A 22909-nucleotide genomic window follows, 5' to 3' on the forward strand; every position below is an offset into this window, starting at 1 on the left:
CAAGTGACATCCGAAGGATTAAACTGATTGAGATGCAATTCGCCTAGCAACCACTCATTAGGCAGGGTTCAGAAACAGGCCAGCAATGCTTCTGTCTCCTTATCTCGTGCCACAAACAGATAACAGTCTCTGCCATGTCCTGTGCCACCTTCCTCTCAGGCTCAAAAATATAAACAGCTTCCTCAAAAAGTTCAGAGGACACCACCCCCCCCACTTAGACTGCAAACAAACACAGAAGAACATCACGTTTACTGGACCGTGCAGGAGATAGGGGCACATTCATGTCTGTCTGAGCCAATCTAGTTTCACTTCCTAGAAAGGGAAATACCACAGGAATCCCAAAACATTTCAGCCATGTTGAGCCCTGGCCTGGAGAGGCACAGAATCAAAAGCCTTTGGTCCCCCACAGTGTGGGTCGGCATTTATTGTTCCATTATCTCTGAATCAAGTAAAATACCTTGTGCTTGGTTTTCCTTTATTGGATTGCAGAGGGGAAATAAAACTGCACATGAAGCTTGGTGCCGCTCAGGCGCCTGCTGTCTAAGGTTTTTTATTTTAATTTTGGTTGTTTTCGTTGTTTTCACCCCCTTCCCACTCAGTGATGGGACAGGGAGAGCACACTCTTGACAGGACGAGTCAGCACAGGGACATTTGTACAGATGGGAGGGGAGTTTCAGCCATTCGTCCACGGATCCCACAATCCAAGTGCAGACAAAACACCCACTCTGGGCACTTCTGCACGGCATCTATTCACACTGAACTGAGGGACTAAATGCAAATAATACATGCACACCTGAGAATTGACCTGATTATGTGAGCTTGCACTATTCGGGGCTTGACAGTCATGTCTAGATTGCTCGCTCCTCCTCAAGAACTCTCATGATAGCAGTTCATCCCTACATCTATACTGCCTCCAGTCTATTGAAGTTTACCTGCTGATTTTGCAATGCAAACACTGTCTCAGGAACACTGAACAATGGACCAAGATCAATGGGGCACTGAAATTACGCAAAGCTTCCAAAACACTTTATGGTGAAAGCACTATACTTATTTGCCGACAAAGAGCTTTGCAATTTCTAAGCAGAGGTTAAAATAATAAAACAATGACTGTCAAGTGCCTGTTTATAACCTAGCAAAGCACAGCCCGTTTTAATTACATCTATTTTTACAACTAACAAATTACTGTGTTCTCCTGGCTGACGAGAAAAAGAGGGTTGTGCAATTATGAAATGTGCTTTTTCCAATTAGTACATGGGAACATTCCATGCCACTGTTCTCCTGAAGTACGAATAAAGTTTTCTTCCAGATCCACATGTCAGCTGCCACATTAATGCGGTCTGGAATGTATCACTTACAGGGTATTAGAAGACAAACTGAGGAAAGCCTTTTGGCTTTCAAGAGCCCATTCTGAACCATTCCCATGGCCTTGTTTGGCAGGAAATCATTTCCATTTCAATGAGTCAACTATTGAAAACAGCCTGGGATAATTCGAAAATCTGTTCTTTTTCTCAGGTTAGTGTGAAATGGGTCCAAAGTTATTTTCTATTAACTCTGAGGCCCCCTGAAAACAAAACCGAGATCCTGTTACTTAATCCAGTGTTTGTTTTGCAATTTATAGGAGATCCTGGACACACCGTGCTGTCATTTGACCTACCACTCAAAACCCTGAAATACCAAACTACAGTGACGGCCCAGACTCTGAGGCTAAAGAAGCAACCCGTTAATCCAGCACATAATTATCTCAGACTTGGTGTGCTAGACAAAATTTAGAAAACCAACTAAATATTGCAGAATAGTTTGTTATTTCTGTAAGGATACTGGTATTAGCTTCCTTGCAAAATGTTTGAAATGTCTGAGGCCCTAGCTTGAAAAACAAGTTAATATTATGATACCATCCTAGCACAAGGGTATTGATTCTGCCACACGATTGCCAGTTAGTCACAATGACCTTCTGATACACCATTAGCACACATAACCAGACAATCCCTTTAATTAATATTTACTGAAGTACTGTGCAAGCCTAGAGTGGTTTGCAAAAAAATAATGACAAACAATCCTTATTATGCTTTTTTTGTCCAAAGTGATTAGACATGCCAAGGTCTGGATAATCAATTAAAGATAAACTGCTTTCAAAAACTCAGTTACAATAGCCCTATAGATAGCACAGCAATCTAATTAGCCCATACATTACCAGGTCACGGAGTCTGATGGTGATTTGTGCTCGAGGACAAAAATTAAGCACAAAACACTGGGTAACACCTTTTCTAAGCATTAAATCCCTTCTCTCCCCTGCAACACAAAGCTCTTCCCTTTAACCCAATTTTACTTATAAGCATTTTCAAAACGAGGGGGGAAAGGTTTGATAGGGCTCATCAAAACGTTTGGGCGAAGCATCACCACAATTCAATTTATCTATTAAAAGACAGATACCAACTTAGGAAAATGTAATTATGTGACAATTTAGACTAAACTGGCGTTCATTGATGCAACTTAATATTCCATTTGGCAAGCTCGTCGCGGGTAAGGATTCAATTCACAGCAACAAAAGTAATAAATTCTTGAATAATCCCCCCCTAAAGGTTAGCACACAATAGCGTTTCTCTTTTTCCTGTACCCTTCAGAACGAGAACCACTTCATGGGTTTGTGCATGTGAAAGGAAACATTATACCCCTACGGCGGAATGAACCCTCACAAAGCTCGATAATTGTATTGAGAATAGAAACCGGAGTTTCTCGGGGAACAAGTGTTGAAATTTAATTATCCGCCCTTTCGCAAAACGCAGTGCACGCCAAAGAACAGTGACTGCGCAGTGTGCAAATCATGAAGTCAGCACAAAATGAAAACCGCCGGTTATTGACCATTTCGGCAGCAGACAAGCCGGGACAGCAGAGAGAACAGATCCCCTGTCGGAAAACGACATGTCTCCGCTACTTTACGTAGCGAGGCCTGCGTCGCAGAATAACGTCTTGGTCCTTAGGCTTTTAAAACGTGGTGAAACAGCTTCGCACCTCAAAAGGCACACAGATCGCTCGACCTGAGGGGGAAAAAAAGAGTTTGCTCCCAAGCTCATATCCCGCTCGAAATTGCAGCTGTACACCATAGCTAGTGATCTTCAGGCATAACTGAAAACGTGTTGAAAAGTTACTATTCTGTTGCTCAAGAATAAGGCAGTGCAGCTCTAAATCATACTACCTAACATACTGACAGGCAGACAGCTTGCAAAGACGACCTACAAATCAATACACTGTTACACTGCTCTAGAACGGGCTAGAAATATAATACAGTGCAGTTAAGTTTAATGGCCCACTTTAAGTACAATTTTTAATTATTCTAGCAACTACGATTTCAAGTCACCGTGAGTTTTCAGACTAATCGGTTAAAATACCCTGTTCCGCAAGCTACAATCCCCATGTTTCATAGCCTTGAATGTACCAGATCTGTACACACAATAACACATTCAGCCAAAGACATACTTTTAATTGCTATCCATGCAGGAGACCTAGTGTAGGACAACGAGAAGGTATCACTGCTTAACTTTCACAGCCTACGAACGGAATACAGCCCAAGAGTAGCAGCAAATTACCAAAAAAAATAATAATCCTTACCCCTTCCGTCTCCTTTTCGGGGGCTGGGGTGATATTCTTAGTATTTCGATTCGGCATCAACTAAATCCGGTAGCGAGATGCATTGTTTCAAAATAGGCGAGTGGTCATAAGCGATAAAATCCGCTCCCCCAGAACTACAGCCACCTAAACCAGATCTATCTCGGTTTAGACACTGAAGCCTCCCCAACCAAACTCAACCCACCGACTCTACATCAAAACCGGAAACTGTACCCTCTCAGCCTATCACGACGCGGGAGGAGGGACCCGCAAGCGCACCACGACCAATCGGAAATGAGTTGAAGAGGTAGAGAATCCGGACTCGAGGTCAGGCGGCCGGATATAACGGATGACGTCACCCCCTTTGTTACCTTGCCGACCCCTCTCAATGGAGTTTTGTGCAAGAGGATCCCGCAGAAATCGGATGGATGTGAAGCAGCTCGTACAGGATCACGGAGTTTAGATCACCGCAATTACCACCTGACGGAGGAGGCGGCTCTCCGTATCCGTAGATTGCACGACCCGGTGGAACGCAATGCGTGCATTTATTTTTTTTTTAACGTGGGAACCCCATGCAAAAATGTAATCGGTAGCAAACGAGCTAGTGTACACCATTTAAACTGGGTCTCCCATTTAAAATATTCTCCAAAGCATGAACTTACACTAATGTATATGTAAATCTCACAAGCTCTGGGCTGGAAGTGGAAGGATAGTACGCTCATACGTTTTAGTTCCGACAACCAAAAGCCAGTTGCTGTTTCGTCTGGCGATTATGAGTATGTGCTCCGTCTCATTTACTGCCCGGCCGAATTAAACCCTGGGAACAGCTTTGCAGGCCTGTCCAAAACGGAGAGTGGCTGGTCTTCGGGAAGGAGGAGGAGGGGAGGGGGTACAACTTTTTGAATAGATCAGTCTATCCAATACGACGACTCGCCAATTACTGGCTCGTTCGCAAATTCTTTCACTCTCCATTTTTTCCCCCCGTCTTGAGGCAGAACGACATTTTGAAACGCCGCATCATCAACTATTAAGCAAAGGTCACGGCGCTGAACAAACAAAGCTTAAATACGTGTCATTTACAAGCCTCGAATGGGGCTACTGCTAACAGCCGACCATCTGTGCCTGGCTATTCAAGAATTAAGCTGTTAACAACATCCTTTCATACCAATAGATTACGATATGCAAATGCTTTTAGCTGTGGAAACCTCCAGCTTCTATAGCAATGCTCTGTACTTCTGTGGAGGCATACGATACCCTTTTCCTTTGAAAGCTGTACAAAATAGAACAGTTTTCACAAAATGTACTCGCATACATTTCTAAAAGCTCTCACTTTTAGGTTTCAGGAAATGAGTTATCTCGGAGGTGTCCACGCAATTAACCGAAACAGTCTAAAAAGCGCATTCAAAGTGGATCACAATAAAGCAGAGATACCTGAAAAATCAAAACTTTAAATCTGCTTCTGTTCTGTACTATTACGATGACTTCTTTGTTGCTGGTACGTTTTTTTATACAGAATAACAACCGTCATATGCGAATAATAAAAAAAGGGATACGATTTCACTTACTCTTCGTGAACCTGAGCGAAAGGCATGGCTCAAAACATCGTTTCGTTTTATTTCACACTGATATAGATCTTTATTTTTCTGTTGTTGCTGTACGTTGCCGAATCACTGCTGCTGTCTGCGACAGCAACTTCCGGCGCATGCGCACTGTCCGCCAAGCGGCGAGAAGCGATCAGGTACGGGTTGGACCTCCTTCCTGCATAATTTAAGTGTGTCCGCGTATCGCCTGACCGAAAAAAACCCGGAGTTGCAGAATTCAATTAACCTTTTGTTCATGTTTTTCAGTCTGTTCCTTTTTAAGGCTTTTTTTCCCCAAATCCAGATCTTAAATACTGCAATTACCTGATTAATTATGCACTGCCTCGCTTTCCAATACCGTACCCTATATTTAAGAAAATATATCTGAAAATTACCAAAAATGTAAGTCTTTTTTAAACATTTTTTTTTCCAAACCGGGAATTTAATTCCTTTTATTTCCCACTGTTTATAAGCCGAGCTGTCATATACACTCGTGTCTTCATGCGTTACAGGGCGGTAATATACTGTTGTACAGTACAGTTACATTTATGATTTGGTCAAATGTACCTTTTGAGATAAAAGCTTGAGTAAACAACTCAAGGAGTCCAGGCAGTCATTTAATTTTTATTTGGATGTAGGAAAATCCTACATTCTCCTACACAACCATGTAGGATGTGCCCCATGTTTATTGGATGTTGAACTACAGTAATATCTTAATATAAACATTAACAAAATAGCAATATTAGTACTAAATATGCTTGCCTGCCCTTGTAGTCTGCACTCCACAGTGACCTTATGTTATAAAGATTCTTAAGCCGTTTCTTATTTTCATTGTTTCAATTTGACAGCAGGTTGATTGTAAAATGGATTTGCATGATGCTATTGCATTCTTCCTCCTTTTTAATCTGCTGTACAACAGACGTTCTCTTCTAATTTAATTATGAATTATAAGCTTTGGCTGGAATCGGTAGGGCCCCACCAGTTCATATATTATTCACTTTTTCGTTCATGTGTAACATATGCTATTATTTTCATACTGCAGTCTGTAAACCAGTGTCAGTACCATTATATTTCTGGTGATTGTGCATTCATATCTGCTGAGATGTCTGGTCAAGGCCTTATTGTTCTGTGGCAACTGAAATAAATTACACCACTGCACTGACCCACAGGGTTATATCTTGGTATTGATCGAGTTTGTAACCAGAACTGCACAATGAAATAGACTGCATTCTGATAAGGTTATGGCCAGAGAATACATTTTTTCTTTTTGAAATTTCTTTTTTCATTAAAGAAACTAAACGTGCATAATACACATCTCTACATATGCAAACACACAATTTATATATTTTTTTTATATGAGAGAAATACAGACTTGTCTAACATTATACTTCAAAGACCTGAAGAAGGCTCCATGGCGGAAACGTTGTGTTTTCTTTCTTCTCTTTTCAGCATGGAATAAACCTATTACTTGTTATTATCATAATGCTGACTCACTGAGTCCTGATGTTTTAAAGGGCAGCTGTCATTTGTAGTGTAAGGACTAACATTACAATGCCAGCATGCTATGATTTCTTAACATATACTTCCCCATTTACGTGAAACAAAATGTTCACAATTTATAGCATTGAAAAATACTGGAGGTTAAGAAGCTTTTACTCTGTGTACCCCTATGAAGCAGTGCACTCATTACAAATTCTGACATTTTAAAAGTGCTTTTTGAATGAGGTTTTATCCATTTGTACATGCTGACCACTGTAGGCACTGTTGACTTGATAATTGGACCAGCTCTCCAGCGAGTGTCCTGTCCTTCAAATCTTTCCAAGCTTTTAACTCAGTCAGTAGTCCGCGCACAAACCCACAGGGGTACACATTCCTCTAGAAACACTTTCTGAAAAGAAAGTGAAAATACAGCATAAAACAATAACGAAAAATACAGGATCACAGAAATCTGCTAGCAGTCAAAGCACTGGGTGCTTGTGGGATACAATTCGTAGCTGTTAAGGCATATATCATGATCAAAGAAGAATAGGACACTTGGATTTAGCTCACTGGTTTTCCATTCTGGGCCTGAGTAACCCTCGCTGGATGTTTTTCAAGTCTGGAACATAAACTATTTTTAAAAAGCCACGCAAGTCTTACTTTTTACTGAGGTTACTTAGCAACCTTAACCTGGTTCCATACCTGGCTCTGTATACCTTCCAGAGGTTTTGTATCCAACAGTATGAATAAACTAAAAATATACTGTACACATGTAAATGTTGCAAACCATTGACTGTTATAGGACCACAATGTTATAAGTTGTAAGGACCACAAAGCAAAGCTTTAGCAATTCTTGCTGATTTTGAAGAGGAAATGAAAATGTATTTGAAAATTACATGAACACAATTCATATATCGATCTGCTGACACAAGTATTCAACCACATCTCACGTGAGGTTGATTAGTCCTTAAACGGCCTATATCTACAACAGTTTTTAGACAGAGGATTGTGGCTGATTCCTTACAGATTCCGCAGGATCTTTTAAGAAAGATCTTGATGGGATTCTCAGATCATCAAGCTACTAGCAACCAAATAATGAACGACTGACTGATCGATTCATTGATTGTTTGATTGATTGATTGATTCAACCATATTGGATAACATAACCTTTCTTTTGTTCACTAAGGGGGAGTGGATGCCCCAGTATATTCAGTGGCTGCAACTGGATGGCAGAGACCACCTTTCATTCAGTGACACAACTAAATGGTAGATTAAAGTAACTCCTGACTCATCTGTTCAAACTAAATGTTCTTTTGAAAAAAAGTTTACTGCAATGTCCTGTACACACACATGCCACACTACACTAACAGACACATTTGCTTGGCTTGATCACCACCAAAGTAAGATACCTCACAGCAATTGCACATCTCCTTGCCTAGCCTAGCTGATTATGAGGCCTTTACCCAATTGGTATCTGCAAGCACAAGTTTGCCTCCTTCTTGAAAGCTCATCTAGTGAATGATCTGCTTCAAATCCCAATCACACAGCATCACTGAAAGCCAGGGGCCGTGCACTGCAGTGGCTCCATCAGGCAATAATACAAAGTTAATGATGCAGAATGGTGTCTTTCTTCATCCCTGAAAGAAGTCAATACCGGATGTTTAAGAACAGCATTCCTAATTATGCTTTTTATATTCAATGCTGGCATGATTGATGATTTCAAAGGAAAGCATTATTGATCCACTTCACAGACAAGTCATATTGATTGCATGTCTGGATAGACTATAACTTTTTTTTGATGAGGGGGTGTTGAGAATCAGAATGACAAAGTGAGCCCTGAATATACATATATATTTTAATAAACCCTTTTAAAGGAGGCATGATAAAAAGCCCAGCAGCTTGTGCAGAGTGTGTTACGGGAGCAGTCATCTGTAATGGATTAGCAAATGCACTGTACAGTACAGTAAGCCTCCCACTACTTGTTTCTGTCATGCTTATGTCTGATACAGCTCTTGTCATTTCATTAGCTTTGTTGTGTTTTTTTTTTTTTTGCCGGGAGCAAGGTTAAAATGGCAGCAGCTGTTTAACTACATATCTATTTGAAGCTTTTAAACAGCCAAGTATGAGACTGTCTGAAAAATGAGACATGTCAGAGGTTATTATCTTTGAGAGCCTATTAGGGACAGATTCAAACAACGAGATAAGAATTCAATACAGTTGATTTGCTTGCAGTAAGTAAAGAAATCCCCCCCCACCCCCCTTTTGCTATTAGATCCCCTTTAAAATATAAAACCTTTGAGTTTCTGAAAGCGCAGAAAATAATTCTGAACACTGGAATTGGGCAAAGGGGAACAGCCTTCCTGCTCATTTTCTAAATCCTGCAAAATTTTTATCATGCCCCTACGATGCAGATTCCTGGAATGGCTTTTGTGTGCTTATAAATGCACAGTGCATGGTGAGTCCTTCAGCTTCAGTAGTGCCTTTTTAGCTTATTTGAAGGGTAAAGCTAATGCAGTCAAATTACCATATAAGTGCTCTCCAGTAAGGTGACACATGAAACGGCCTTGTGACAGAGCAGAAAGCACTCTCTTGGTGTATTCTGGGATGTCAGTTCTTGTTGTGTGAATTCCCCCCCAGCAAAACAAGGCTGCCCTGAAGCTGAACTGTTAAGAACTCTGATAGCCATCTTGTTAACGTGAACTTTTTCTTTAAGGTTTCTCTTACAACTGGTTCCGAAAATTGCTAGCCATTGATTAGCGTGCAGATTTTTGGCTTAAATCTCAATTATTATATGCTCCACCGTCTTTCTGTTTTGTTTTACATGTTCTGCTTGAAAGAGAACAGCAGAGGTCCAGCCAGAAAGCTGGAAGAAAAATCCATTCCCACCAATTACCTCTAGTTACTTTCCCTTTCCACCAAAGAGATCTACATTCAGTACAGCCGGGTACAGATCCGGTCTAAAGACCTGTACCCTAATATACAGTATGTGGAAGCCAGAGAGTAGTCTTGTTTAAACATGTCTTGTAAATGTAAAGGTTTTGAAGAAATCTTTAAATTTAAAGCTTTAAATGTTTTTTTGTGATTATGTCCTTCACAAAAAAAAAAATTTAAAGCTGGTCACTATCCAATTGTATTTTCTGAACTGCTCTTTCTTTGTGCTGCATAATACCATACTACAATATATCTTTTTATAAAGTACTCCTAAAATAAAAACGGATTAATTGAGTGACAGCCTGCGGTTGGGCACTCCTGATGAAATGCATTTCAGATGCAAAGCAGGACTGCACCTACAAGCTATTCCATTCCAGAAGCTGATTGTTTCCTTTCACATAATTATTATGAATCTGGGGTTTTGTCAATTATTTAACTGGAGATGATAAAGAGGCATGTAAGGACTTTGTAGGGACAAAGCCCTGTAATTGAACTGACTGGAAAAGCCCATGTTTGTTGTTTTTTATTTGAATATTCCATAAATCGCCTTCAATATGCCAACGTCTCAAAGTTTCTCTGACCAAGAAATACTCCTTTGCCAAGTCTTCGCCATGACAGAGTGTACGTAGTGTCTTTCTGCGAACGTGTTTGTATGCTCTGTTATAGCCATTCTTACGATTTCTAAAGAGATTGACATGGTATTTTCCAGTGTGACCCTGAATCCAATGTGCCATTGAGTAAAAAACAGTCCTACGAGGGAGACAGATCTCATTTTTTTACTGCACCACCACCTCAGCTGAAATGCCAGAGGCATCACATGGTCCCCATGCTGGCTCAGGCCACACGTTTAGCCTCATGCTTCAGGTCTGGGCTATTTAATATCCAGATATTAGACAGATCGCCCGGTCACAATGGCGAGTGAAAATATTTACTTTTCAGTACCTAAAATCATTTAGGAATCTTTCTTGAAATAAATGTCACCACATTTTACAAAAATGAAAAACAGTGACTGCAAACTGATGTAATTAAGCATTTCATAACGGAGAGATCAGAAAACCCAACTCCACTGACTAATTGACTCATTTGATCTCTGGGATGTATAATTGCTGTGGATAGCTTTAATGGACTGCTTTTCATCTATGAATCAGCCATGCAAACGCTAATAAAACCTTTTTTCTGTAACGACAATAACATTCCATGGTTTGATCTATTATTAGACAGGCTGCTTCAAGTTGCTTACAAAGGGACTCAGATTTTGACCTTGTGACTCAAAAACACATCTGAAGCATGAGGTGTCTTATGCTAAACCATAGTGCATTGTAATTTAGCCCTTTTATAAGCAGCATGTAAAAAGAGAACCAGACTGTTATTTGGGAAAAAGGGAACACTCATATGGGAAGGCTTAGATTTATAGTCATGTTTTGGAACAAAGACAGTGTTCTTTTTTAGGAGCACAGAAGCACAAAATCATTTCCATGTGAAGCATAGAACAAAAAATAGCTATTTCCACATAGTAATTATCCGATCTATAAAACTCAAAAGTGTTCTGTATAAATCGCGATGTATTTAATGTATGAGATACAAGGTGGTCCCAATACCAAGGCGCAATAAAACAGTTCTCTTACTTCAGATCAAAATATGTTACCAAACTAGTCTGTCTACAGTATCTTTTTCTTTAAATGAACAATTCTTTTGTCTTTCCACACAATACTGTTTTTCAATGAGCAGTCCCATTGACCTCCCAGCTGAGCATTTTTACAATGACTGAGTAACACTCATATATAGTCATGGTCACAGTAATTGTGGTCAGGTTATAGTAGTCATAGTGGGTGTAGTGAGGAGTCTGGACAGTCTGCTGCACAGAAAGGCGCAGAACTATTTATCCTTTGGAATTTTGAGGCTGAGGTTCTCAGACAAGGGCAGCACAGTGGAGCAGTGGTCAGCATTGCTACCACGTAGTGCTGAGGCCCTGGGTTCAATTCCAGACCTAGGGTGCTGTCTGTGGGGAGTTTGCATGTTCTACCGTGTTCGTGTGGGTTTCCTCTGGGTGCTCCATTTTCCTCCCACAGTCTAAAGACATGCTAGTAGGTTAATTGGCTTCAGGGAAAACTGGCCCAGGTGTGAGTGAGTGTGTGTCTGTGTGTGCCCTGCGATGGACTGGTGTCCCACCCGGGCTGTACCCTGCCTTGTGCCCATTGCTTGCTGGAATAGACTCTGACTCCCCAGTGACCCCGAATTTGAAGAAGCGGTTATAAAACGGATAGATGGATTCTCACAAAACCTCTGCCAGTGCACAACAGCGCCGATCCCGTGCTGTCATATCATACTTGGCTTTAGTGTTGCAAATGTGCCGTGTTTGTGACGGTCAACTATCATTCGGCCAACATTACCAAATCATCATAGGTAAAGACAAAACAGGCTGTTTTTACGCTTACCCAGCTATTTCCTAATCCGGAATGCTAATTATATTCAGCAGTCAAACAGAGTGACCACACGGTGACCTCATTTCTATGTTGCAGAAAAAAGCAACCTCAATAAAGGCATTTTTATTATACCTTTGGCCCAGAATCAAATTATTTGCCGTGCCAAAAATATTAATTTCCACCGGAAATTACGCCGGAAAGCCCGTAAATCCGTACTTCAGAAGATGGGTTTCCTTATTGTTGAGCTTAGTCTTTCAACTAGTCAGAGCTTGTGATCCCTGTTGGACGAAACCAACAGAAGACGTTTCGCACTGAACTGTTGGCGCTGGCGTAGTTCCTCGCTATAGCTGCTAGGGGGCGCTGCAGATTTGCCGCTGAAGTCCAAATGCCGTTTGAAATCGCTCTTACTTAAACCAATCCCACAATCCTTTGTCAACCAATATGTCTGCGCCCTTCAGAAAATGTGAACGTGTGGTAAACAAATAGGAACGATGTAATAACCTTCCAATTATAGTCTGTTTTGGATCTGAACTATCTAGATTGTACTAATCACAGAGGGTTAGAAATTAATACCCAACAATGAGTTCCACTTTCTGTATCTCGTTATTTCGGAAGACCTTGCGTTTCGCTTCTTCATCGGTCATTAATGCGCCATTGTTTCTTAAATCAGGTCAGTGTGCTAATTAGATTAGAAAATGTATTGAATCGATTGTTATTATTACTGTTTTATTAGAAGTAGCAATGTTGTTTAAACATGCGCTAAAACTCTTTCTCTGAAAAACAGAAAATATATATATACACCCAAAAATGTAATAACGTTTATTGATTCTTAGTCCATCATTTAATTCCAACGTAATTTGATTGTTCTTCGGCTTAAATGTATATGAGCAATTAGTGCGCTTGTAATCGCATGATGTAAACTAGAAATTCCCGTATGATTCAACGGACTAAAATAAAATACCACTTCACAGCTTGTGATCAAATATACAACTTCATATATGAATTGGCATGGTTTATAGAATATATTCAAGTAAAGGTACCAGCTGTTGCTAAACGTTCATTCAGAAACAAATCAACGACTCTCAAGAAGTACCTTTTTAGGTTTTAAGGTGGTAGTTTTCGCTGTCTTCCAGAAAGCGCTCGGCAGACTGTTGTTCGCCTGCCAGTCTGCTGTTTCGGAACGGAGACCGCCCTGGACAGTCTTGTCGGTGTCAAGGCAGGAGAAAGTGACGACGGGCTCTGTCACCGTGTGCCTTCAGTCTCGCCAAGTAACGGTAACTGTTATCTCGTTCGAAACACAGCCGAGGTTACCTTCCTCTTAGTCTAAAAAATAGGACGACTCGTTTCCTGCTTTTTTCCTTTTTTCCTACAAAAAAAGTAGGCAAAATTGTGCTCGAATTGTGTTAATTGCTTCGTTAACAGGGTGTTGGAAGAAGTGAGAGTCGTTTTTTTTCTCCAATGTTTTTTGAAATTTAAATGACCCAGTCTTGGAACAGTGACCTTAAGGCTGCTTAAAAGCTGAAACAGGTTAGAAGTGGTTGCTGAAATTGTACACATGTTGCCTTGGTTGTTGTTTTAGTGACCGCACGAATAAGATTAACCTGCTGGGTTCATGATCTGGAACATGAACTGCAGCAGCATGATCCCTGACATTTGTGGGAAGAGTCTGAAGGCTGATAGGGGAGAGATCGCATGGGTTTTATGTGTAAGCAGAAGCATTGGAACATCAGAAGCATTGCTGTCCTTCTCTCGTTTGTGCCTCTTTGAGCTTATTTGGTTAGGTTTTTGTTCCTGTAGTCTCATAGACAGGTACTTGTTGTACTGGGAACAACCAGTACTTGGCCACTACAGACCACCACCTCCCACCCCCTCAGAGAGGGCAATCAAACACAACCTGTATGTTCTTGTGGCTGTATGAGGTCTCCAGAGAACTGCGCAGAGTCCTCAAGCTGGGCTCAAACCCAGCCTGACAGAGCTTAGAGGCAGTGGTGCCACACCACTTCGGGATAGCAGCACCCCTTTTAGACAGGGGACGTTTCCGTCATCTCCGCTGGTTCAGGAAAGCTGAAGGACGGAAAACCTCTTTCTCTCCCAGCTGAGCATAGGTCCCTGCTGATCAACCGCCCGAACCAGCCAGTGAATCCGAAGGTGCTGAGGGTGGCTGTCATTGGAGCCCCAAATGCCGGGAAATCGACTTTGTCCAACCAGCTCCTTGGGAGAAAGGTACAGAGCATGTGCAGGGGTGACACCCATAAACCAAGTGCAAAGCCCTCTTTTAGAGAGTAAAGGTCACCTCTGTATATTCCCCTTGGATTTGATGTTAAAGTGGGGCTAGAGAGTACATCAGCGGTTTAAAATATTACAGTTTTGTTCAGGATACTGCCTGTTCAGCTTGTTCTAGTTTATATCCTTGTTTAACAGTGCTCATGATTTACACAGAGTAGATGACACGCCAGACTCTAAAAGGTTTGCATTGCTGTGTTCTATGTGCCATACGTGACTGCATTGGTTTTGTATGTATTTTCGGGGTTGAAAGGAAACCTTGTGTTCTTCATGTGATTTCACTCAGGTGTTTCCTGTGTCACAGAAGGTTCACACCACGCGATCCAGTGCACAGGGCATCATCACTGATAATAACACCCAGCTTGTGAGTATTTGCTGCTGATATGCAGCAGTAGAAATATTTCATCGTATTAATAGTTTCCTAAGTTTCCTTTAGCTGCTATTATACAGAGACTTTTAAAATAACCATTACTTAAAAGATTTTGTTTTGTGAAATTATTGTAGAGTACTCTTATGCTATTTTCCCCTATTTTTTACCTCTCTTTGGTTTGTTGTTCTTCTCTTTAGATTTTGTTGGACACTCCTGGTCTCACTACACCTTCCAAAGTAAAGAAGTAAGCCACCAGTAACTGCACAGCATTCAGTTTGAACTGCACAACTTACAATCTGCAGTAAATGATCAATGTTTTTCTTTTTGTATCCGAAAATGGGTAAATCTATATCTGTTGCAGGCAGGGCACAATGCAGAACTAACATGATGTTGTGCCTGTTGATATTGAATTGGCCTTCCATTTAGTAGGTGAAATCTATGCTGTATGGTTGAGGTGTAAATAAAAACTTAATGACTATTTGACTATTTTACAGCTTTGACAGTTGAGATCTTCCATTTTTTTTGTGCTTCGTACAGAATAGATTTTAAATAAGCAAAGGCCATTTGGCCCATATAGCTGGTCTGTTTGGTAGGAGGTGATTGATCCAAGATCTCTTAACTGCTTCCTGCTTCATCCACCTAATATACCTGCATGAAGGTAGCTGTTTCTCCAAAAGTAGCCCCACATCTCTCTGAGTATAGTAGTGGTTCCTCTTTTCCCTCATAGATGCACGTCTGCCTGGGTTTCATTTGTGTCTTGTTCCTGCCGTCTGCTGGGAGATAAAAGAGATTATTAGTGAAGGGAGCTGAGGACATTGATGCATTTGTCTCGCAGGCACCAGCTGGAGCAGTCTCTCCTTGTGGATCCTTGGGATTCAGTCCAGGAGGCCAATTTAGGTAAGACAACACCTGGCTTATAAACAGCCTTTTGGAGAGACGACATCAGTACATAAGAGAACTTAAATCAAAATAGGATAGTTCATTTTTTTTTTATCTTTGCTGTTACAGTTCTGGTTCTGGTAGACGTGTCGGATCACTGGACTCGCAGCAAACTGTCTTTTGAGGTGCTGAAGTGTTTGGCCAGCAATCCACACATCCCATCTATTCTTGTCCTCAATAAGGTACCAAAACTGTGGCTGAGCCAACTGATTATGTAGGGTGGTTGTGAAGGTTTAAAAGAAACAAAAAAAGGATTTTGTTTTATGCTCATGAGAAACAAAATAAAAGGAATAAAGGATAGGGAGGTGCACTGAGCTGCCTGCATTGCAGAGGTTATAAAATAACGCATTCTTCTTCCACTGTGCAATATTGTGCATTTTAGGTAGATTTGTTAAAGAACAAGAGCGTGCTCCTGGACATAGCCACTGAGCTGACCGGAGGAACAGTGAATGGAAGAAAACTGAGAATTCGCTCAGTGTTAAAACCGGAAACCGGGAAGAGAGACTCTGTGAAGGTGGAGCCTCGAGGCCAGACAGCCAATGCAGAAATCGGGGCGCAGGAGCCTGAAGACAGAGAGGTGGAGACGTCTGCGTCAGAGGGCCCAGCTGGCCCTGGGCAGGCCGCTGCTGAGATCGTGAGGCTGGGTGATGCTCCAAAGGGAGAGCTGAGCAACGACGACCTGAGCTCTCTCAGGTCTGGGCATGGCTGGCCGCACTTTCGGGATGTCTTCATGTTGTCCGCCATCGAAAAAGGAGAAGTGGAAACACTTAAGGTACATTGTAGCGGCCGGTGGATGTAAACAGTAGTGTGTGTTGCAGAGACTCCTACAATAGGGTGCGCGTTCTTTATTTGGGCTGTTGTGTGCACTGCAGAGGTACCTGGTCTTGGGGGCCAAGCCTGGACCCTGGCAGTACCACAGTGACGTGCTGACCGACCAGAGCCCAGAGGAGATCTGCGGCAACGCTGTGCGGGAGAAGTTACTGGAGTACCTGCCGCAGGAAGTACCATACAACATCTCTCAGGTAATAGGTGCCACAGTGGTCATTCTCGGTGCACAAACTGCCACCCCCTTCATTCCTCAACCCAGGCTGTAGTGCTGCCCCCTGAGCTGTCCGATCACAGCTTTAACATGGGGAGCAGCAGTAATGCTCCAGAAATGCTCTCTCTGGAAGTTTTCTGCTGCACAGTCCCTGCAGAGATTGTAAAGGTCAGATGTGAGGACTCACTACTGCAGACTGCCACTCTGGCTTGTCTTTTTCGAAACGATAGTTTGCAGTACGGCGGTAGACAAAAACGCATGCCTAAGGTATTACTTTGAACCTTAAGTTTTCCACTGTTAAGGCTATGTGAAAATTCTGAAAATATCAGAACTCAACGCTTTATATTGCATGCCTTTTTAAAAAGTTTGGAATTGCCATTTACAGTGTACTTAGCCCCAGAGCTCCTGACAGGAGAGGCAGGGGGTGATTGAGGGATGAGTACGACTTCTCGCTGACACCACTAGAAGCGTGCAGGAACTGTCAGGTGTCACTCTTTGCAGGAAAGCGAGGAGCCCCTTGGTGGACCAGTTCCACCCTGCTTCAGCGGGCACCCTGCCAGTTGTGTATCACCGCCAGGGCCCTCCTGGGCCCAGCTGCAATCTGTCCGTTTTTTATCGATCAATACCATTTTGGATTTGTGTCTTGTTTATTGCTGGTGATTTTTTTTTTTTGTTTGTTTTAATTATAGACTATTGAGATGTGGGAGGAAGGAGAGAGTGGGGAGCTAAAAATATATCTAAAGATGTATGTGAAGAAAGAAAGCCACATGGTGAGTGAGCAGCTGTACATGGGGCCTCCTTCAACAACTTTAGAAGCGTGGCTTCATTATAATTCACTGTGCGTCCCACTGTGGAGTATAGATAACCTACTGAAGGATGAATCAGAAGCATTTCTCATGTCTGTTATTAAATTTCCCATCAGGAGAGGGTCACAAAAAAGTAGATTGCGGTGAGGGAGAGGGAAGGAAGCAAGGAGGTATTTGTCACCTGTTGATTCAAATTATATAATGAGACCTGTTTGTTAAAAAAATGTTTTGCATAATCCAATGGCATGATGTTATGAGGGCTTTTGTCATCGCAGAATGTAGCATGAAAGAGCGTGCTTCTTGTTTTTTAGAAAAAAGGCTCAGGGAGTCTGTATATGGGAAAATACAGTCCCCACAGCTCAGCCCTGGCCACAAACTGTAAATCCAGTGTGATCATATTCTCTCTTGCACTCTGCTTACCATGAAAAATAGAGTGTTACTTACCGTAAATCCATCTGAGGCTTGATATTTCTCAGCTAACGTCCTTGCATTTGTTTCCTCATGAGTCGCTAAGGGTCCTTTGTTTCTCGCCTGGTTTCTAGAAAACACGATAAGCTGGATTTATCTGTATGTACACATACATATAGATCATTCTGGGGGAAGATCTTCAAGCACAATCACAAATATAATAAAGTATAAATATACAGAATTTTGTTACAGCCTTGAATTTCTACATTGTACCGGAAGAAGAAACATTATACATTGTAGAGAGACCTGTTTCTGTAAAAAACATTTTAGTGAATCCCATTAGAAAAGCATTTGAATCACCCCTGTGTTTCGGACAGATGTTACGAGGAGCTAAGTGAGCCATAATTAATCAAGGGCAGAGCAATAGTAGAAAAGCACAACGGAGTTAAGAGCCTGTCTACCACATGGATAGAAGTTGTGAGTGTCTACCTTTTCTTTGGACTATAGAAAATGCTGATTGGGCACAGAGGTCAGGTGATCAACAGGATTGCTCGGGAGGCAGCAGAAGACCTGAAGCACATCTTTCTGTGTGAAGTCAAGATGAGGATATCCATCAAAGTGAAGAAATAGGAGGCCCAGGAGACCAGTGTAAATGACTCTTTATTATTTAAAGAAGACTCTTAGAACGGTTTCCTCCTTCTCAGCCTATGTAGCACCACGGTGCCATCACTAAGACTTGCTGATTGTAATTATTAAAGGCACTCAAACAGTGGAGCTGTGCTCCAACACTGATGATTTGTTTCATCCTGGCTGCTAAAAACTAGAATGTAACTGTTTAAGGTGGCATAGCATTTTTCTGCCCTTTGTTTTGTTCGGGTGGTCCACCGTAATTATCATTACTTACGTTTTCGTTGGCTAACCAGAGCAGTTTTTGGGTGGGTGATGGGAGGAAATGGACTACCTGGAGAAAACCCCACACAACCATGGGCGTGCAGATGCAGACTCCTCAAAAACTGTCCAGTAATGATCCTGGGATCGGGGAGATACCGGGCAGCAGTTGTAGAAAGAACAGAGAAGACATGTAATTTGGACAGGCAACGTGCAAGAAATAGCAGGAACTAATGGGTGATGCAATGCACTGCTGCTATGGAAGTCCCAGCTTTAAGAGTCTGGGGGGGAGGGGGGTTATGGGGTGTCAGTGCTGTGAATGAGGGTGTGAGGGGTGGAGGGGAAGGCTCTGGAAGGTGGCTATCTGTCCTCCCACAGCCCTTGAAATCAGCCCTCGGGCGGCAGCGTCCCACTAACCTGGGAGTCTGCAGATAAATAAACTGGGACGCCCTCAGCCACGCGCTGGATGCGCGCCCGGCTGCCTCCCCTGACTCTCCGCGTGCTTGCAGTGGCTGATAAAACTGCTCGGGGCAGAGAACTCCATCGCCTCCCTAATGAGACAGAACCTGCCCTGGAAAATAGATCAGATATACAGAAGATCTGATGCAATTTGGAAACGTTTTTTTTTCTCTTAAGTTTTTAGCTGCTGTTCCAAGGACATCCTCGTGACAAATAACAGAGTTAAGCGCCTAAAGCTGTTCCATTCCAGGTTGATCACTTAAGAACAAAATTCCTAGCTTCTGAGATCGGTCAAAGGGCAGTTTCAATTGATTAATTGTAGAATTTAGAATGATTAACTTCTAAGCCTTTAACTTACAGATTTTGGTGATCCATACCAGAGCAGGTATGAACTTTCAAATATTCATTCATTAAATTCTTCTCTGAAAAATATGCAAACGTGCATCTATAAAACTCACAAAGGCCCTTTTCATTCCCGTCTTGTTAATATTTACTGGTTTGTAATATGTGGATTATTTTAAGACGTTAAATGCTAGGGTTCAGTTTTAGTGCGCAGTTTAAACCTCAGAAAGCGACTGAAAGGCTTTCAGCTTGCAGGTTTTGATCAGCTGTATCCAAACATAATTCTGCAAGAATGATGATGTTGTCGTCTTTGCAGGTAAACAGCCCAATAATGCTGATATACCGTATAATGTATTATGTGTAGAAGATTCCCTTTTGTGTTATTTGTTTTAATGCCTGGTTATTGATATTACGGCCTTTTCTGACAAACTGGACGAAATGGCAGGCTCTGAGGAAATGGGAAGAATGTTGCACGCTAGTGATAGGTGCCAATAATTCATCAGAAGCTCTTTTTTACCTTTTGTGATATCACTGATGTTGAAAAAGGTGTTAGGTTACGCTTTAGTGCAAACTTTCACAATTAGTGATCACTGCCTCATTAGAGAATCCAGCAAGCCCAGGCGTTTCAGAGCAGATCTCCATTGGCAGTAGGTTTGGATCAGCTTGCTTGATTTTTAAATGTTTGGACTTTTTCACTCATTTGTATTGCCTTAGCTCCCCTGTGCCCCTGAATTGGAAGAAGTGACGAGAAAATGAATCGTTGGATGAATTAATTAATTAAAAATCATTTTCTGCGCTGCACTGATAAGATGCCCCTTTGTTACTGAAGGCAGATGTAGAAGATGTCTCAAATGTTGTGTTACCCTGTTGTTGCTACAGACTGTTTAGACCTATCAAGGGCAATGTTTTTTAGTCAACTACATAAAGAACAAAACAGTTGGAGATAAAAAAAACATTCTGTTCTACACGGTGATGGTGAACACGGTTCCATGAACAAAGTATTTACGTTGTTTAATGTGGTGGTTATAATTTTCCAGTCACAAAAAAATACTACTGAAAAGAGTGCGTTTTTGACAGTGATTTATGAAACCACAAATGAAATGGTTGCTTTGCTGGTCTTGAATTTCTAAAAGGTTTGTGCATACATAAATAATGCGCATCAGCCTTGGCTTTTCAGATGACACAGTAATTATACAGGTTGTAAATATTCTCTAGGGGATATCGCCCATGTGCATATATGATATCGCTAACGCACATTGCATCTTAAGTCCTGTATATCATAAACCCTTATTCCCCCGGTATTTTTTTAATTATAAATGATTTATAATAACCCAAACTTATTACCCAATAACCCAAACAAAAATATTCTTGTTATTACAATATGGCATTTTTACGTCCTTATAAAATTACCCTAAGATTAACAGCTTTCGTGCATTACAGAACATTAAAATATTTCCACATTCTGAATGCAGTTTGTGTTTTGAAGTAATTTTTGACCACCTGTGCTCTGCAAATTACATGTTTAATACATTACAATAACCCCCCCCCCTCCACACACACTTTTGAAAAATTAAAGTTACATCTTACATTTGTAAAAAACTGGGCTAGTATTATGTGTATACATGGTTTGAACTCATCCTTTTGAAATGATTGAATGGACCAACTATACTTGAGTTTCACACGCCAAAGGGCCAAATTCACACAACATTAGTGCCAGCGTTTGATGTCGCTATGAATGCCTAGAATTTGTCCAAGAAGATTTTTTTATTTCCCTTGGGGAAAAAAAGATGGTTAATGTATTTACTCCTGCTACCTTTATATGTATATGTTTATATCACTTGTCGTACAGCGCCTGTAAATAAACAGTGACGAGGAAATTGTTATCAGATGTTTATTAAATAGTTCTGTTGTACAGTCATTTAAATTGCACTGTCATGGCTCACACTTTGCCCATCTGTTCTCACTGAGCTGCTGGCATGGGCGTGCCCTCTTCTGAAGCGTTTGAGAAGAGGCGACATAACCCTTACCATTACTAAAGCTCAGTAATGGTAACGGTTTCGTCACCTCCCCCGGGAGAGCGCAGGGCCTGTTCCGTTCCCCCTCATCCAGTGCATTTGTCCAGAAGGAGGATGAAACCCTGGATAGTACATCATCTATACTGTAGTGTCTCTATAACGAACTTACAGTATATGATGATATCCTGTCCAGAGTACAAGCCTGTTCAGAAAATCACCCAGACGTCACGGTCCATTCTCAGCCTGAACATGAAAAAAAAAAATGGTATTGAATTCAATTACTTGCATAGGTTTTTCTCTCAATACTCTTTACCACTTAAAAAATGTCATTTCTAAAATTGGTTTTGTGACATACGTAGGCTGTTTTTCAGTCTAAGATTTTCATTTCTAGGTGTGACATCTCTTACACTTAGTAGTGTATTGAAATATACAAGCAAGCTTCAATAAAGAAGTGATACGCTGTTTATATTTGTTTTTCTGCCTCTCAGTTTGGTGGGAAGTTACATTATGCTGTACATGTAAAAATCATTGGTGCTGAAGTGTCCAAAAATACCCATGGAAATTAAAATAAGTCTAATTTGGGATTAATTTAAAACTTGAACATGTCTCCCATCACGTTTATGATTGTACCCCCTGCGGTTTGAGTGCACGATGCAAAATGGTCTCTTTTGCATTATTCCAAATAAAAGACTTCTTTGCCGTTGCTTATAGTAAAAGCTGAGGTTTTTTTCCAAGAATGAGGAAGTGAAACTATTGTAAGCGAAGCAAATGCCCTTTTCATTTAAAAACAGCTTAATAAGCTAATAAAAGATACACTCGTACTGAAATTCATATAGAACTTATTAAAGTGTTTTTTTGAGAGTTTACATTATGCAGTGCAGTAAAACCACAACTTACTAGTTTGTCTTACGGTACGTAGGGTGATTAATTAAATTAATTATTTTAATTCTGTGCAGATACTGTAAAGCTAGTTTAGTTAAACTATCAAAGTTTTCCTCCATTATTTTTATTAAAGCCCGTTTATCCATATTCTGTGTAGATTTCATTTTTTTAAAAAAACTTAAAAACATTATATATTGAGGAATAACAAATAAAGCCCTTATCAGCTGTGGAAGTTATATTGACTAATTTAAGTGCTCACCTTTGCTTCTGTAGTCTCCTTTATTCTGCAAGGAAAGTGCTAATTAATGGCTTGATTGCCCCTTTTATTATGTGTTGTGTCTTCATGCTGTTTGCAGTCCCTTGTCAGATTTCAGCCACCTCCCAGGCTCTTATAACATTGCTGTCTCATTTGCATATTCTGATGATGTCACTCCTTCGGGTTTCCTTATCTGCCTGCTGCCT

The 22909-nt window shown here is 41.1% G+C and overlaps 2 protein-coding genes and 1 long non-coding RNA gene across 6 annotated transcripts in view; 1 reads left to right on the forward strand and 2 right to left on the reverse strand.

The window, feature by feature from the left end:
- fam222ba (family with sequence similarity 222 member Ba) overlaps window positions 1-13250 on the reverse strand; it is a 38895-nt gene extending 25645 nt beyond the window's left edge. The window contains exon 1 of one of the 4 annotated variants that reach the window (XM_088616172.1): window positions 13110-13250. The gene's annotated coding sequence lies outside the window, so the exon portion shown is untranslated. Of the gene's footprint in view, window positions 1-3606; window positions 3862-5168; window positions 5328-13109 lie in introns of those variants that run through there. The other 3 variants (XM_088616174.1, XM_088616175.1, XM_088616173.1) reach the window with 3 other exon arrangements.
- On the forward strand, window positions 12417-18633 carry eral1 (Era-like 12S mitochondrial rRNA chaperone 1). Its single transcript, XM_088616181.1, has 11 exons — window positions 12417-12686; window positions 13150-13290; window positions 14112-14239; window positions 14586-14663; window positions 14867-14913; window positions 15505-15566; window positions 15678-15790; window positions 15991-16380; window positions 16481-16630; window positions 17337-17417; window positions 18369-18633. Exons 1-11 carry the CDS (start codon window positions 12596-12598, stop codon window positions 18489-18491), a joined length of 1404 nt encoding a protein of 467 aa, XP_088472307.1. The 5' UTR covers window positions 12417-12595; the 3' UTR covers window positions 18492-18633.
- Window positions 18634-21427: 2794 nt separating this feature from the next.
- LOC148643579 (uncharacterized) lies at window positions 21428-22857 on the reverse strand. The gene is made up of 2 exons (XR_015929074.1): window positions 22707-22857; window positions 21428-21808 (listed from the first exon to the last, which is right to left on the reverse strand). It is a non-coding gene; the product is annotated as an uncharacterized LOC148643579 (long non-coding RNA).
- Window positions 22858-22909: the final 52 nt, after the last annotated feature.

The sequence above is a fragment of the Lepisosteus platostomus genome, chromosome 22 (genome assembly GCF_059453375.1).
Source record: "Lepisosteus platostomus isolate fLepPlt1 chromosome 22, fLepPlt1.hap1, whole genome shotgun sequence".
Taxonomy (NCBI): domain Eukaryota; kingdom Metazoa; phylum Chordata; class Actinopteri; order Semionotiformes; family Lepisosteidae; genus Lepisosteus; species Lepisosteus platostomus.